This window comes from Myxine glutinosa, chromosome 7 (assembly GCF_964187855.1).
Source record: "Myxine glutinosa chromosome 7, kmMyxGlut1.1, whole genome shotgun sequence".
Taxonomy (NCBI): domain Eukaryota; kingdom Metazoa; phylum Chordata; class Myxini; order Myxiniformes; family Myxinidae; genus Myxine; species Myxine glutinosa.
The window spans coordinates 71,905,589-71,924,249 of record NC_136267.1 but is presented as its reverse complement, the minus strand read 5'-3'; the positions used below and the strand labels follow the sequence as shown (position 1 = coordinate 71,924,249).

At 42.3% G+C, this 18,661-nt stretch overlaps 1 protein-coding gene across 1 annotated transcript in view; it reads left to right on the top strand.

Moving 5' to 3' along the window:
- LOC137412369 (ankyrin repeat and death domain-containing protein 1A) overlaps window positions 1-18,661 on the top strand; it is a 145,099-nt gene that overhangs the window by 51,636 nt on the left and 74,802 nt on the right. Inside the window, exons 8-10 of the mRNA XM_078781859.1 lie at window positions 2,985-3,083; window positions 9,667-9,765; window positions 13,171-13,269. Of these exons, the coding sequence (XP_078637985.1) occupies window positions 2,985-3,083; window positions 9,667-9,765; window positions 13,171-13,269 (297 nt within the window). The remainder of the gene's footprint in view (window positions 1-2,984; window positions 3,084-9,666; window positions 9,766-13,170; window positions 13,270-18,661) is intronic.

Genomic DNA, 18,661 nt, shown 5'->3' with positions numbered 1-18,661 from the left:
TTCTCCTCTGATTCCGAGATATATCAAAATTAATTCTCTGACAGTTAGGGCTTACTTTCTTTTTCATTTATTGTTTTGGGGAGAGGGGATGTTAAACAAAACGTATTATTCCAACTTGACCCACGGCGGGAGTATGCGCTCTACTGAGTGGCGTTCTAGTTTATTTTGTAATTATGTCATTCCATGAAAGGATGCATTAACCTGCTCTATACACCTTAACATACTGTGCTTTAAAAAAAATGGGAATTCTTCTGGATTATTTGTGGTTAATTATCCTAATCAACTCAGGAGGTCATGATGATCATCTCGGTGTATAAATTCCACATCAGAAGCTCCAGTAGAACTTCACAAAAAACATGGCTCACACACACACAACTCGTCCATTTGTAGTTGATTTTGTGATACAACTGGAAAACTGCCCATGGACCTTAATTATTGAAAAATAAATAGCACATGTGCTTAGCGGTTAGAGTGCCGGCTTGGGATCCTAGGATCCTGGGTTCGAATCCCGGTCGATCGCTGAATTAACACCAGGTGGGTCATTCTTCCTGTCATCCTTTCTGAGGTCGGCAAATTGAGCACCAGCTTGCTGGGATGAATGATCCCGGTGTGTACCCCGGTTTCGAATAGGTACACAGTATCCCTGCGCATCGTAAGAGGTGACTAAGGGTTGCCGTCAGGAAGGGCATCCGGCCATAAAACATTGCCTCAAACAGGTAACCATGATTGTCATGGGGCCCGCAAGGCTAACCCCTGCTCTAGCGGGGAAGAAATGGCCTTAAAACGATCATTCATTCATTCACATGTGAGATAGTTCAGAAAGTGCATATTGGGCAAAAGATTTGTGTTTGTTTTTTTGTTGAGGTTTTTTTTTTTTCTGATGCAATGATTAGACTGAGTTTGTCATTGACTATGATGGACTTGGTGATGTAACAATACATATTAAATAAACATTGCTTTGTCCTGTGCTATATAAAACTAAGACCATGATTATATAAATTATACAGTTAGCCTTGGATCACATGATTGCCATTAAAATTAAGGTACTGTACTTTCATTTCCTAACCGACATCAGCATGCCTATGGAAATATGGTGTGATTTATGGGGAATCAATATCAATGTGTAATATCATCAAATGTAATTACAGCAGCATCACTTAGTCAATATCGCTCTTACAGGAATCCTGTATGGTTTCAATGTGTTTGCTTACTTCATGTTAAAAATATTTCATTGGGAGTTGTAACGAAGGTATGTGTGCTCGTATGTTTGCGCTCATGCTTTTTTGTTATACTGTACGTACATAACCCACAGTAGCCCAATTTGATTTATTACTCACTTATGGTCTAATTTCTCACACTGTTCATATTATGCCAGTGAGATACGCTCGGGATTCGGCTTTGGAACCAATGTGGACACTATTCCATTGAAAGTCTTGGGATGCATATCAATTTTATTGGCATGATGAGAATCCGTGTGTGGCTATTTATACATATTGTTTAGATAACAACCTTCCACAAAGTAACACATTTTCAGTTTTAATAATTATATATACTAGGGCATGCCCGTACTATATATATATCTAAAATTATATCCCCCCCCCTCTATTTACATGGAATGGTTTGGTCCATTCGCAAAGCCAAAGGCAAAGCGAACGGCTTGCGAGTACGGTGACAATCCCCCCCCTCTATTTACATCAAATGGTTTGGTCCATTCGCAACGACCACAGAACCCCCCCCTCTATTTACATGAAATGGTTTGGTCCATTCGCAACGCCAAAGCGAACGGCGAACGCCTAAATCGCCATAGCTCGGTAACTACTTGTCCGATTAATTTCAAACCTTGAAAAGGCACATCCTCGGGTCCCCAGCAATATACCTGGCAAGTTTAAAGTATATCGGACCCGTGGTTGTCGAGAAACAGCGGTCACAGACAAACATACATACAAACATACATACAAACATACACACAGAGATTAGTGGAATTATAGATAGATATATGTATATATATATATATATATATATATATATATATACAAACTGTGAGAAATAGTAGAAACTCCACAGTACGAGCAGGGCGTCTCATTTGTATTGAATAAATAATCGTTAGATTAAATCAGACGCGGACGTAGCTTCAGGACTTCGATCTTTAATTGTCGACAAGCTTTCGACCAACAAAGGTCTTCTTCTGAGTCTACAAAAACAGCAGGCATGTATATCAGTCAAGTATGTATAGTGATATGTGTGTAAGATGTGTGATATGTGTAGAAAATGCATACAAAAGGAAGAGCCACGCCAAAGCTCACTCACCTTGAACTTGGGGCCGGTGGACTTTAATTATTGAACGCAAGGTTTTGTAGACTCAGAAGAAGACCTTTGTTGGTCGAAAGCTTGTCAAATTAAAGATCGAAGTCCTGAAGCTACGTCCGCGTCTGATTTAATCTCCCGATTATATATATATATATATATATATATATATATATATATATATATATATATATAGTTATGTTTGGATTTCTGCTTTATAATGGTGCTGCCTTCGGGAGTTGCTCTTCTCTGTAAAATACATTTTTTGCCGGCTCATGGAGTAGCCGTCAGTGATTGTTTTGTTAAGGTTAGTCTTTTTTCTCTCCATATAATTATGAAAAATAACAACCCATAAGGGGAACTGTTTGCACATTTCACACGAAGATAGAATAATTCCAGAGTACATTTGGAATTCTGACTGAATTTCAAATTTGACTTTGTGAACAATCTTCAGTTCTATCTCTCTCTCCCTCTCTACTGTCTCTTCGGTTCCCATCTGCATCATTTGCTCATCCGTTACACGATTCCTTGCTTCTCTCGTATCTTTCGCATCCAAAAGCATAATTCAATTCGAAGTTTCTCATCCATGAAATTAACAGTTGTGCATAATGAGAAGGGATGTCAACATGAAGAAATATATGCGTGAGGTCAGCAGTACTAACGGGGCTGTTACATTGCAGGAGGGCCAGACGGCCTTGCACTTGGCAGCTCTGGGAGGATTTCCTCGCTGTGCCCAGTTCCTTCTTTCTTTCGGATGTGACATCAACTCGAGGAACAGAGTAAGTCCACATGACCACCATTTTTGACGATGTGAAGCGGGTTATGAAGATTCTGAGAAGGTGTTTCATTGGATCATACTTTTTTTTTTTTTTTCTACCATTGCTATGCTGCCATTTTGATTAAAATTACTATATTTGGAACCATTCGAGCAAAAATTAAAAAACAACATTTTTCTCTTGATGTCAGTTTGATTTTCTTGCCACAAACGAGCAAGCTGCACTTTTTGAGTTTATCATTCCATTCATAAATGCATTTTTATTTTTTATTTTTTATTTTTTGCATTTAGTCTCTTCATTTCATTTTCAGACATGTTAAGCGTTTTGGTAGTCATTTTGGAGATGGGAGAAAAGCTTTCTGGTGGCATGTTCGCCATTGAGCTCTCGAGTCTTAATTCATCCTTCAAAGAGTTGGGTTTAACAGAACATTTATTGGCCTTCTGATGGATGGGATGATGCCTGCAGGGGATGCTGCTCAGAGTACCTCCACCATGCTGTGTAGTTGTGCACATGAAAGGACAAATAACGATTTTCCAAACAAGGTGGCCATTGTGTGGCCGTACCGCATCGAAATTCCCCACTAGGGATTGGCAGTATAATTTGTACATCCTGTAGGTGGTGATGCTGGGCTGATGGGCACAATGGCCTCCTATGCCTTAATGTCCTTGTAATTCACTGTATGTCATCCTATTCTCCGATATCTACTTGCACTGATTTATTTCAACCCAGGGTCCATCCACAATGACATAGACTAACTGATTTGCCATAATCTGTGTTACAGAGCGTTGGTTCTGCCGAAGCAGTTTGTTGACAAGGAGTATCTGGGCAGTTATCCATCCCTGTCCTAGCAGAAGTTAGGCCTGGAATTTGACCATGGTGACAGCTTCCTCTTCACGAAGGATACTGTCACTGTGGGATCTTTAGCGTCCACCAACTAATTCCGGCAGACGGAATGCCAGTTTGACATCCATTCGAGGGATGGCAAACACATTGATGAATCATTCTACCTCTGCCACACCGGAATGACAATCAGTAGCTGGGTCGGGATTCAACCCCAGGCTAGACAGCTGTTACGGGGTCCTCACCGATCCCCTGATCTCGGTAAACCTCCGAACCCTGAGAGGAACCCCGGCAGAAAAATATATTACCCTGTGTTGAAAACCAATAGTGAAACCACACCAATGATTAATTATAAATGCACAAACTTGTATTATAAATCACACACAGGTAATACGGTACAGTAAATGGCCATTCAGAGTGCACGCCATATATATCTTATATAAATAAATTCAAGTGACTCACGGCTCTGCCAGCCAATGAACGGACACTCCTCAATGTCTCTATGACTTTTCCCAAGGCGAATGGGATTCGCTCCAGCAGTCAATGGAACGAAATCCGTTCGAAGCCCGAATCAAACACGGTTTCTTTCATTCTGGTAAACTCCACATGGGTCTTATTCTCCCTCTTCCTGGCGTTCCGGAATTTTTGCCGGTAAGCTTCAGGGACCAATTCATAGGCTTTGAGAATGGTTTTCTTCACTATCTCATAATCTGCACATTGCTCAATCGATGAAGCCAAATAAATATCTTGAGCTTTACCCACCAGAACACTTTGTACTAATATGGTCCAGGACTCCTCCGGCCATTTTAGCCACTTTCTCAAAGTGTAAAAAAAACTTGGCTACCTCCTTTTCATTGAAGGGTGGAACCAGCCTCACATGTCTGCCAACATCCCAGGTGTTTTGACTAGTTGTCGAACCAGTCGGCATAGGTGGTACCTCTCCCCGTTCTCTCATTAACTCCAGCTCCTTGACTTTAATTTCCTGCTGACGCACCAATTCACGGTCCTTTAACTCCCTTTCGGCTCTTATCTCCTCTGCTTCGAGTTCTCTTGCAGCTCTCCTTTCCTCTGCTTTTTTGTCTTCTAACCTTTCCTGGAGTTCTCTTTCCACTCTCCTTTCCTCTGTTTTTTTTCTCTTCTAACCTTTCCTGGAGTTTCAATTGCATCTCCGTTTTTTGGAGCTCCACACTTTCTTGTTCTTCTGGTAACCAATCCAAGGCTCCCTCTCTCCATGTTCCTAGTTCCACCATAGATTCTATCACCACTATCTGCATCTCTGCTTTCTTCATTTTAGCTCGGACCTCCAAGCTAAAATGTTTGCCCAATATCAAGAGTTCCGATTTTAGTAACGCTCGGAACTGTGCCTCACTAGGGGTCGCTGTAAACTTCTCTGTGTCAAACTCCATGGTGACTATCCGTTAACACCTGTTAACCTTCACACAAGAAATTTCCCAAAAAAAAACAAAAATATATTTTTTTGTTTTTTGAAAAATTTGGGAATGTTTAAAAATTCCAAAAATTGGAAAATTTGGGAATGCTCGGGAATTCTATCCCGGACGATATTTAAGGAATTTTATATCCCGGACGAAGACCCAATTGCGAGCCCACGAGTTTCAATTGGATGAGCCCCCAATTTCTGTTACGGGGTCCCCCCTGGTCTCGGTAAACCTCCGAACCCCGAGAGGAACCCCGGCAGAAAAATATATTACCCTGTGTTGAAAATCAATAGTGAAACCACACCAATGATTATAAATGCACAAACTTGTATTATAAATCACACACAGGTAATACGGTACAGTAAATGGCCATTCAGAGTGCACTCCATATATATATAAATAAATAAAAAAACACCTTTAGAGGCCATTTTTCCCCGCAAAGCGTGGGTTGGCCTTTTTCGGGAACCGTGGTTGTTGTTGTTTTTCGGTCCCCCTATTTGAAGCAATGTTTTACGGCCGGATGCCCTTCCTGACGCCAACCCTTTTTGCCGCCTTTAACGACAAACAGGGAATTACCAGTGAACTGGTACTCAATTAGCCGACCTCGGAAGGATGACAGGCTGAGTCAACCCCGCTGGCGTTAATTCAGCGATCGACCGGGATTCGAACCCAGGATCCTTGGATCCTAAGCCGGCACCCTAGCCGCTAGCCCAACAACACTCCATATATATCGTATATAAATAAAGTCAAGTGACTCACAGCTCTGCCAGCCAATGAACGGACACTCCTCAATGTCTCTATGACTTTTCCCAAGGCGAATGGGATTCGCTCCAGCGGTCGATGGAACGAAATCCGTTCGAAGCCCGAATCTCGCTCTCCCGCCGATCTCCGAAGCGTGTACAGTGGGCAAGGGTGCTCTTCCCGCCAAACTGTACAACGGCGCCCTCCAGAGACACACATCCACCGCTCCCTCAGCAAACCGCAACGTAATTAGAGATGAAGCGGTCTCACCCACTCATCCCCGACAGACGGTAGGATGTTGGGGAGAAGACGACACGAAGCAAACCTTCACAGGTCCGAAGCACGGGGTTCAAGATGGCCGACGGCTCTGGCTTGAGCCGATGCGACGAGGCAAGGATTCGTCAGAATCTCAGCGCCCCAAATCTGTCTACGCAGATTTCTCCACTCCAGCGAATATTCGTATCGCCGGATGTCCCTTCCAGGAACTCAAAATCCCCTCGCGGCTGTCGGTAGACCTGGCTCGTTACGGAGCGCTGACGTCACCGTCTTCCCTGACTTTTGCGCGCGCTGCTTCTTCCTCTCCCTTCTCGTCTTCCGGCTCGGTGTCCTGTATCATTTAAAGTTAGCCTTTTTAACTTTAAATTATCGTTCCTGAATAATAAGCCGTTTGAAGATAATAATAGTACAAAATATCAGCACTACGTCAAGTGGGTGAAAACCACAATAACGGAAGTCACGAACCCATAACACAGCTTAGAGATAAGCATGTGTCCTTCTAGGCCATCCTGTCATAGACTATACAGCATCTTATTTTATCTATGGAAAAACATAATAATATGATATTTTTGATAAGAAAGTCCTCTTTATATCAATAGTAATTTTTTAATACAACATTCTCTCCATATCCAATTCTCTCTATATCCACAATGAAGTGGGTTATAAAAATACTTACCACACCATGTTGAATTGCATTCTTGCTCTAAAAACAAACAGGTGGACCATAAGGCTTTGTGAATCCATGACGATGCAATTTTTATTCTCGACTTGCATTGCTCTCAATATAATGATAACAAGTCAGGAGACGACGATGGTTCACGAGGGAGCGGTATTCAATGACAAAGATCAAAACCGACATTGAAAATATATAAATAGGAATGTATTATCTGTTATGAGACTAGTTAGCCACACAATACCGAAAATTCGGTTCGATTCGGACAACTTTGAAAATTTGATCTTTGTGACCTTGAAATGTCAAAACGAAGGTTACTGACCTTGAAATTAGATAGAAAATAATGTATAATCAGTTATGAGGTTAGTTACCTAAACAATACCGAAAATTCGGTTCGATTCCGACAACTTTGAAAATTTGACCTTTGTGACCTTCAAAGGTCAAAGGTCGAAGATTCTGAAATTTGTTGGAAAACTTGTATTTCATGATGTATGTGATAAAATAAGATCATGTACGACATTTCACCCTATCAGGAAGCGAACAATGTTATAAAACCATCAAAAATCGACTTTTCTAAATTTCTTGACCTTGTGACCTTGACCTTGGGGCGAAAATGAAAAAATCGAGCTATGTGGGGCTAGACACATGACATTGGCCTAACCAAATACCGAAACCCCTGTCAGATTCCACCAAACCCCTCGGAGAAGATGTAGCTTGAACTCGATTACCCCCCTAAAAAGACATCTTTTTCGGGCGTGGCTCCGCCCACAATGGGCGCAATACGCCCACTCTAGGCAGGACACAACTAGATCATGATATCAACCTCCCACACAAGTTTCATCAACACCAGATGATATCATCGGGTAGTTATGCTGCGGACAGACAGACAGACAGACATACAGACAGACACCCATGACGAATACAGTGGTCACTCTGTTTGATAACTCGTGAACCAATAATCAACTCAAACCTAATAATACCTCTACCTGGTTATGTTACCCACGTTGTAACGCATGTTTAAAAACTACCACAGGTCTTGTCTCGCTGGTTATATGGATTAAATCACATGGAGCCTTCATGGAGAATTGCACAGGGAAACTTGTAGGCCAATTGGTCCATCAGGCATTATGGACAATATATGAGGCCAATTTGTCTGCGTCATATCCACATCCCAATAACTTAATATAACGATGCACTTATTATTACCTCTGCCACCTAAGGTGGATGGAAGTTATGTTTTCACATTTGTTTGTCTGTCTGTCTTTGAGCAGGAATTCTCAAAAGTTGTGGACAGATTCGGCTGAAACTTGGTGGACAGATTGGGTGTGTGACAAGGACGAATTGATTCGATTTGATGAAGGCCCGGATCTGAATACGAGAATTTTTTTTATTTATTCTCTAAGTCTAAGTGATTCTTCACCATTCAGAGATGGGGGAAAAAACGATATATGGCATGATATTTAAAAACGTTATGGATGGGTTATTTGATGGACGTGTTGGGTAGGTGACAAGAAGTAGCGGATTGCATTTTGATTCAGGTCCGGATGCATATCAGTGGATACAAAAGTTAAACTGCTCAGCCAAGCTGAGGTATGCACTCTACCAAGTGCCGTTCTAATCTTCTCTGTACTAGACCCATTCTTACATTATCTTAATCCAACTTAATATGCAGATCCCCTTTACAATCCCCTTTACAATTCCTACTTCATTTCTTGCTGGATAAATTAGCCATGATTCTGGCAAACAATGGCGGACTCTTCGTTATTTACATATTGGGATGTTTAAAATCCGTAACATCAATGCAGATAGGTCTGTCCAGCTCTCCCATCTGACATGAGCAAGGCAGTTGTAGTCGGATTTGATTCTGCAGGGGGATCAAATCAAAGCCCGGACGGCTCAAGGGCAATCACACCACCACTGAACAGCCCTGCTCTTACTCAATCCAAAACAGACGACCTTCCTGAAGATTTTTCATCCACATTATAAGCGGGCACAACTCTTCTTGCCTTCCTGGATCAGCTGACATCGGTCGCATTAAGCCCGTTTATCATGCAGTGAAGGAGACAGCCAAAAATGTAGCATGCATTTGTTACAGACGTCTGGGGGATTGAGTAAATTAAATTTGAGAAAGGGAGCATAAGGTGGAAGGGTAGGTGAGGGAAGTGTAGGGAAAGAAGCTACAACCAGGGAAAGCAAACAGAAGTGGAGGATGGAGAGATGAAAAATATATTTTTGATGAGATCTGATCAAGGAAGATCAAAAGGAGTTCATTAAATCCCCCACTTCTTTCACGTCATATCCAGTGCTTCGTTACACATCCGTCTTGGTCTGCCCCTTCTCCTCCTGCCAACTCCATCCATATAAACACAAGATTGGTCATATCCCCTCGTCTCTCCCACGCACACACCCCCAACCCCAACCAACGCCTCTCATGTTGTGCCTCTCATACCTTTTTGCCTATGGATGTGCCTAAGGTATTGGGATATGAAGGAAGAACAAATGGAGTTCTTTCAATTAGAGTGCACTTGAAATGGCCCAGACGTTTTTTTGAGATTAAAACCATGAATGCCATTTTTATTACTCGCCATTAGTTGATTGCTTTCATCCCAATCTCTTGCAGAAGGGCATGAAACCTCTTCATTGTGCAGCCCAGGAGAGCCGTGAGGAAGTTGCAAAAGTACTGATTGATGGTGGAGCAGATGTGGATGGCTTGGACGATGTGAGTGGACAATTAAGTCCTGGTTATAATGGATCGGCATTTGTTTTGGTATAAATTGCTATTTGTAAAAGCAAGTCAATTGAACAAGGAATTGAGGCTCATATAGCTACATGTATTCATCTCACAATATGGGATTGGGACTCTGGAACAATTAAAAGATGACTCACCAACTGAAAGTGTAAAATGAGAGTGAAGAGCACATAAATGTTCATTGCTCAATGGAAGGCAATCATTTTGCAAATGCCTGGTGGCCTGGTGTTGGCTTAGCGGTTAGGGTGCCGGCTTGGGATCCTCGGATCCTGGGTTCGAATCCCGGTCGATCGCTAAATTAACACCAGGGGGGTTGACTCGGCCTGTCATCCTTCCGAGGTCGGCAAATTGAGTACCAGCTTGCTGGGATGAATGATCCCGGTGTGTACCCCGGTTAGAATAGGTGCACCGTATCCCTGCGCATCGTAAGAGGCGACTAAGGGTTGGCGCCAGGAAGGGCACCCGGCCATAAAAACATTGCCTCAAACAGGGAACCATGATTGTCATGGAGCCAAGCAAGGCTAACCCCTGCTCTAGCGGGGAAAATGGCCTTAAAAAACAAACAAACAAAAAAACGATCATTCATTTATGGATCCTTAATAAAAACAACTCCCAGACACTTCAGCACTGATGAGCCAGAGATCAAATACATGAAGGCAGCATGTTGGATGAAAGCATCATGGTGGAAGAAATAGTTGAAGCACATATTGAAAAATGAAAAACACACAGTTTTTAATGACGGTGGCTATATTTAGACCTGGAGCGTCTTGTAAAAATGCAGATGGAGAGACCTAATGTCATTTTAACATATGGCACACAATGCCTGAACAGTCCCAGGTTGAAGACCACTCGGTGGCCAAAACATCAGAGCTGAACCTTGCTTGCGGGGCAGCAATGCTCACCGATTGTGCCTTCGTTTTTGAATAAATAAGTTGTATTTAAGTTTGACGGGCAATCTCCAGACCGTGCATAGGACAAATGCTCTCTTGTGTGATAATTTTGGGGCTCTTTCCTATATGAACAATGATGCACATGTTTGATAAAGGAGCATAATATAATGGTATTGGTGTGATGAACTGAACTGCTCGTTCCCCCTCACACGCAAAGCTAAAAGCGAGACGAAGCAAATGGTCCATGTCCGTCTGTCTGTCTGTCTATCTGTAAACATCAGTTTATGATTGAGGAACAACTACATTTTAATTGAATACCTATATATTATATTTTGAACACAATTCAGAACATGAATTGGAACTGTTTTATAGGACGTCATAAAGGACACAAACAACAGGCACTGATAACTAATGTGACGTGTTAGATAGGGTGGTGTAATCAATCGACACCGTGCCAACGGCAGGAAAACTGCGGTGTGGTAAATTCCAGAATTATTTTATTTCTACGACTTTTACAATCTTTATTTTATTTAAACTAGCATATAAGACCCGTCGCTTCGCTGACGGGAACACCAATCTTTGCGTAATTGAAAAAAAAAGGTTGTTAAAAAAAGACATTAATTGAAAGAAATGGGGGAAAATGTATGATTTGTATGATTTGGATTCGTGGAGATTTATGGAGATTTGGAATCAATGTGGTGGATAAAACATATTTGTAGGGAGAGAGATAAGTGGTTATGTTTACTTCCTGAAAGTGGTTTCATTTAAATCTGATCTCAAGTTAACAAAGGATTCCTGGGTGATCCTGCTCTCCGTGCAGGGATAACCAATGTCACATGTTGGCATTTGTAGCTTTGATTCGTGTGCCTATGTACCCATAAAAAACAAATTGGGTCACAAACATTCCCGGGAGTTACCTGAATCCACCATAGTTGGATTTATTGAAATCCGTTAATCCGTTCTCAAGTGACAACACGTCAAACAGCCAGACAGACACAGCTCCTTTTTGTTTTTTTTGTTTTTTTTGTATACCGAATCGAGGCTCGTGAAAGAGCTAGCATTTACTTCACAAACAAATCAACCAGACAAACAAAATATATAAAAAGAGAGAGCGGAAGATAAGATGGGGAGAGAAGGGGAAGCACACAAACACAACATTTGAGAGCAGGGAGATGTGTGGGAGGGAGAGGGCTTGGGGGGGGGGGAGGCGTGGGAAGGGGGGGGGGGGGGGGGGAAAGTATAAAACGCAAGGACACCAAGGACTTCCAGGACAGAAGTTGGTATTTCAAAAAGTGGAATTGGGGTGAAATTAGCGGGGGTAGAATAGATCAAGGTTTTGGATGGGGGAAGATGGTGGTGAACTGATGGTGGTGATGGTGGTGGTGAACCACCACTGATGGTGGTGAACAGCTGTTTTAAAGACCTGGAGGGAGGAGTGGGATTGAAGAGAGTGAGGGAGTTTGTTCCAGAGGCGGGAGAAAAGAGGACTGAAGGAGTGAAGGTGAGCAGAGAGTCTTGATTTTGGCAGTTTAACCATAAGAGGGTTGCAGGCAGATCTTGTGCGACCTGTAGGAATATTTGCGGGACAGAGCCCAGAGAGAGCTGGGGGGGGCAAGGCCAGAGAGGAGTCGGTAGAAGACGGAAAGACCACCAACCTGCCTGCGGTGAGTGAGTGAGAGGCCCTTGGAGTTCGCTTCATCGTGGGAGATTCCAATGATTCTGAACGCTTTGGTTTCAACAGCGTGAAGACGAGCTAGGTGTGAGGCAGGAGCACCAGACCAGAGCGGAGAGCAGTATTCCATTGAGCTGCGGATGAAAGCCTTGTATGTGGTGAGGAGCTCAGGTGTGCCAAGGAAGGACTTCGCACGAAGGAGGATGCCCAGTCGGCGACTGGCTTTGGAGGTCAGATTTGAAATGTGGTTTTCCCAGGAAAGATCATGGCAGATAGTGAGACCCAAAAGCTTGAGTGACAGAACTTCTTGGAGAGGATTATTCAGAAAGTGGATGGGAGGGTTGTCCAGTCGGTCTTTTCAGAGAGACATCGTAAGAGTGTGAGATTTGTCAGGATTGAAAGACATTTCAATCAAAAGACAAAGATTGAAAGACAATCTTTTATAATATAGATTTAATTACATACTTGAACACTGCAGAACACAAATCGCCTTCTTTGTACTTTCAAAACCCTCCAGTTATGCAGAACTTGGACATGTTAAATAAGGTTGTGTATAAGGGTGACTGCTTCAATTGCGCTAAATGTCTTGAATTTTTTTAACAATCTTTAAAATCATTATTTTATTTATATTGAAATATATACACTTAAACACTGTGTGTGGTAATGTGTTCTATGAACTCTGTAGTAGTCTAGTTAATCTCGTATTCCCTTGTTTACATCGTCCTTTGTCTTTTGTCTTCGCTTGTTCTGCCTCTTTGTTAAAGGGATTATCTTTGAGCAGTAATGAGACGTATCCTTCTGTTGTGAGTGCAGATGGGTTCTACAGCTGCACACCTGACTATCCTGAGCAATGGAACCGGCATCATGAAACTGATCATCGAGGCAAATGGAGATCTTAATTTACTTGACAACGTAAGCAGAGCCTGTTTGTGCGTATCTGTGTTCACTATTTGTGAATATTCTATTTTCATTCATTTGTGTAAAACACCTGGCTTCTGGTTGCATCATTACTGAATTGCTGATATTCTGCTAATGCAGTGCTGCCCCTGTTAGGTTAAGGCAGGAATTTGAAATTTGTCAGGGTGTTGGCAGGTGTTCAGTTTAGTGTTAAACAGCAGTAGCGACTGTTTCAAAAGGTAATAATACGTGTTTGTGGTTTTTAATATTTTGGGGCGCCTCCACAAAACACCACGATAAGCTATCAATTAACGTTAACACACCATTTGTCCAAGGAGGAAAGATTATTGGGGAAGGGGCAAATTAAGTCGCTACAACCTCCATCGTGTGACCCTTAGTCCTCCTGTCAAGTTTGGTTGATATTGAATATGTAATGACCGAATGTATCGTGGTCAGAAGGACAGACACCAAATTGCATATTTTAGTTGTATGATGATGATGATGATGATGATGATGATGATGATGATGATGATGATGATGATGATGCTGATGATGATGAATACAACTCAAAATATTGAACCTGACCTCATGCATGGGGTGGGGCCTCAGGACCCAAGCACATGACGAGATGGGCTACATCTCTGTTAAGAGGTGCCTTTTTTGTAGAAAAGGATATCAAGAAAACCCAAACATTAAATAAAGCTGAGCATGTGTACTTTAAACGCAAGACCAAAGTACATGGTGAAACAAACTAAAACACAAACATCGGGTTTAAAGGGAAACCAAAATGCAAACCACTGAAAATCATTAATCACGGTATAATTTGAAGGGAAGGTTTATTTGAGTTTTTTTGCCAATCACAAAAATAAGCTGATAACCCACCTAAGCCGTCACACTCATTCAGAACATTGGGTCAGCCTGCTATGGTGGGAGAAAGCATTCGTCGCCCATTTGGTCGGTGGTGTCCGAGTGTGCCTGGGTGGTGTCCATGCTGTATCCATGCTGTGTCATGCTGTGTCGTGTCTGGGCTGTGTCTCTGCTGTGTCCACGTCAATGTTCCGCCCAGTGGCGGGATGAGGGAGGAGAGGTGGCGAGGTGTGATCGGCCAACACAGGTGTTTGATTCACTGCTCAAATCGCCCGTGCACATGTGCTGGTAGCTGGGTAGAGATGGTGTTACAGTTTTGAGCGATGGCTGTTTCTTCTATTTAATCGTAGGGATGGCATCCTCTCTCAATTATGGCAGATAACCATAAGGTCCATAGCCATCTCTGTTGTTTCATACAGTGATCTGTAAAATGTACTGAGCACAAAAGCAAACATTGTGGATGCCTAATCCACATTCGGGTATTTCGGACAAACCTCGTCCAATTTCTGGCAACCCTCGGATCTTTGGGTCATTGGTGTAGCATGAAACCATCTCTGTTTGTATTACTACAACCAGCAAGGATGCATCGACTAGCCATATTTGTAGAAATTTGAGAAAATTATTCGCCGTTCAAGGTAAATCATACCGCGATGTAATCCGTAGACAATACGGATATGGCAGTCGACTTCCCAGTGTGACTTCACAGCTAGTTGTGAAGAAAAAGAAGAATCTTTCAACTTTTAATCACAAAATTACCTACTTTATAAATCGGAAATTGGAAAAAGACACCTCATGTCTATTTTGTATGTTAACAGGGGATATATTAGCGTCGAGGAGGCCTGAGTGATCTGAGTGGGGGATGGGTTCCCCTTTAAGGCCAAATCTCATGGTCATCTAAAAACCAAAAGCCTAGGTATTATATGACAGACTTGGCATTTAATATGGAATATCTTTTTTGTGGGGGTGAACTTACTTTTCAAGATGTCTTAGAACCAAAAGTTCATTGGAATTATGTTGAAATTATTCTAGATTTTGTTAATGTGACCTTTAAAAGAAACAAAAACCACATTTGACATTTCGAAACAAATAAATTGATCCTTGAAAGTGATGCAAACTGATATCGAACTCAATTCATGGACTGTGTTAAACTTCTGTACGTTTTCCAGAAGTATCTCTTTATTTTGCACATTAGCCAAAAATTTTTTTAACAAAAACAAAAGTTAAATTACGACTCGGATTAAGGACAGTAAAATTACAGTTCAGTACTTCGTGTAACCCCCACGAGCATTCAGGAGAGCACGTACACGTTGAAGCATGCTGTTCACTAGATTTGCCAAGGTGTGGACAGGAATCGCTTGCCATGCAGTGACAATAGCCTGCTGCAATTCACGCACAGAGGTCAGCTGCTGGTCCAAGTAGTCGATTTGACACGATAATTCTGCCCACAAGTTCTCTATCGGATTCATATCCGGGGACATGGCAGGCCACTCCATATGCTCTACACCACGGTCAGCAAGAAAGTGTTGGATCATGCGAGCATGATGAGGCCGTGCATTGTCATCTTGGAAGACAAAGTTTCCTCGAAAGGCTGCACGAGCAAATGGAAGCAATGTTTCTTCCAGAATGGCCCTGTACTTGAACTGGTTCAGGTTTCCATTCAGAACAACCAGGTCAGTTTTGCCCCCAGCATGAAAAGCAGCCCAAACGGTCACCCCACCACCTCAAGCTTGGACTCTTGGCACTATACAATCTTTGTTGTAGGCTTCATGCACTTGTCTGCGCACTCGGATGCGGCCATCTTGACGATAGACCAGAAATCTAGCCTCGTCACTGAAGATCACGTGATTCCAGTGTCCTGGCTGCCATTGACGGTGCTCTCTGGCCCACTGCAATCGGCACTGGCAGTGTTGTCTGGTCAGGCGTGGCTTTCTCAGGGGACACCTGGCACGATAGCCTGCTTGAACTAGTTGTTGGTTGACTAGCCTTTTGGATACAGGCACATTTGTCAGTTGCTGCCACTCAGCCCTAAGCCGATTAGCTGACTTGGTACGGCCATTGTTGCGGACTAACCGGTGCAGCTGGCGATCATCCCTCCTTGTGCTTCTGCGGGGACGTCCTGGCTTCGGTATTGGAGTAGGGACACCCCTCTGAGCATTTCGTTTCAGGATCTTTGACACCTGACCTTGAGTGATGCCATACTGCCGAGCAATAGCACGCTGTTTCATGCCGTAATTTCGTAAAGCCACCACTCCATGACAAACAGCATTGTCGAGTTGACGGACCATCTATAGAGGAAGCGGCAATAACTTTTGGAGACGTGCAGCAGTTGTTTTCCACTAATACAGAACGCAACAACCCTTGTATACCCGACTGTGAAGCCAATCATCAAATGCACCTGTCCGTACATTTTGCCATGCCACCTGTGATATAATCCTGTTGTTGACTTCTTGCTGCGACAGACAATCAGTGACATGGTTCTTTTAACAAATAAATCACCAAAGTGTAAAAGAAACTCACCAGATTGATATACTGAGTTAAGAAAGTAAACCCAAGTCAATAAAAGAAAAATATTCCATATTAAATGCCAAGTCTGTATAAGGCATAATTATAACATGAACGTTTTCTGTTTAGGACAACTAACTGTTAGAGCTGGGAGTAGATAGCATCCCGCTACCACCCACCCACGGCCACTTGGGTTGAAGCTGGAAAGCCATCCCTTGAGGGCGTATATTCACTCAGCACCTCTTAACTACAATGGGGACCATGATCCCCTATGTCATATCATAACTTTCTGAAAGGATCCTGACCAACAGGGAGAATTCCACATTGTACATATTATGTATATATGTACTGTATATATACAGTCGTGGCCAAAAATATTGGCACCCTTGCACTTTTTTGAAAGAATGCACCATTTCTTCCAGGAAATTGTTGAAATTAAAAAATATTTTGGTATCCACACATGTATTTCTTTGGTTTGCAGTGGAACAAAACAAAAAAAAGCTGAAAAAATTACAAAATCTAAGCTTATTCCATAAATAAATCCTAAAATGGCCTGGACAATATTACTTGCACCTTTTCGAAGTTTTTCGAAATAATTAGATTTCAAACAGGTGATTATCCTTTACTTTGGAATTGAACTCACCTATGGTGAGTTGCAGGTGCCTGAAATATTTTAAAAATCACTTATTCAACCAGTTTGAACAGAGAAATTGAGTCATTCTGCTGTTTTATGTCACTGTGTAGACTGCAATGAGCATGGAGAAAAGAAAGAAAACCAGAAAATTGTCTGAGGGGGTCAGACACCAGATTGCAGCCAAGCATGGACAATCTCAAAGCTACAAGTCCATCTGCAGAGACCTGTGTCCACCGTACGCAATGTTATCAGGAAGTTTAAGGCCACTGGCACTGTAGCCAACCTCCCTGGACGTGGCTGCAAGAGAAAACTTGATCGAAGATTGCAGCGAAGGATTGTTTGAATGGTGGAGAAAGCACCTCAATCAACTGCCAAACAGATTCAAGCTGACCTTCAGACAAAAGGTACGACAGTTTCAAACTCGCACCATGCGTGGTCAACTCAATGAAAGGGGGTTCTCTGATAGGAGACCCAGGAGGACCCCACTGCTAAGAAAGCCTGACTGGAGTTTTTCAAAACACCTGAACAAGCCAAAATTCTTCTGGGAGAATGTCCTGTGGACAGATGAGACCAAATTATAGCTTTTTGGTAAAGCACATCATCTCTATGTTTACAGAAAACAAAATGAAGCTTTCAAAGAAAAGAACACCTTCCCTACAGTCAAGCATGGAGGAGGTTCAGTGATGTTTTGTGGTTACTGTGCTGCCTCTGGCACTGGGTGCCTTGAATGTGTGTGCATGGAATCATGAAATCAGGATATTACCAAGGCATTTTGGATCACAATGTTGAACCCAGTGTCAGAAAGCTGGGTCTCCGTCGAAGGTCATGGGTCTTGCAGCAGGACAATGACCCCAAATACACTTCAAAAAGCACCCAGGAATGGTTCAAGACAAAACGCTGGACTGTTCTGAATTTGCCAGCAATGAGTCCTGATCTAAATGCAATTGAACACCTGTGGGGAGATCTGAAAACAGCAGTTGGGAGAAGACACCCTTCAAATCTGGGAGAACTGGAGCAGTATGCACAAGAAGAGTGGGCCAAACTGCTAGTAGTGAGGTGTAGGAAGCTCATTCATGGCCAAAGGAAGCACTTCACTGCAGTTATTTTGTCCAAAGGCTGTGCAACCAAATATTAAGTCTAAGGTGTCAATAATTTTGTCAATGCCAATTCTTTTTATTTTTTGATATAAAAGGGTATATTAAGTTCTAAATCAAAAACAAAGGTTCTGTAATATTAACAATGAAATAAAGAAGTTTGGAGACCAAATACTTTTGTCAATTTCAACTTATTTTTGGAGAAAATTGTGAGTTATTTCAAAAAAGTGCAAGGGTGCCAATATTTTTGGCCACGGCTGTATATATATATTTATATATATGTATACATATATATATATATATATATATA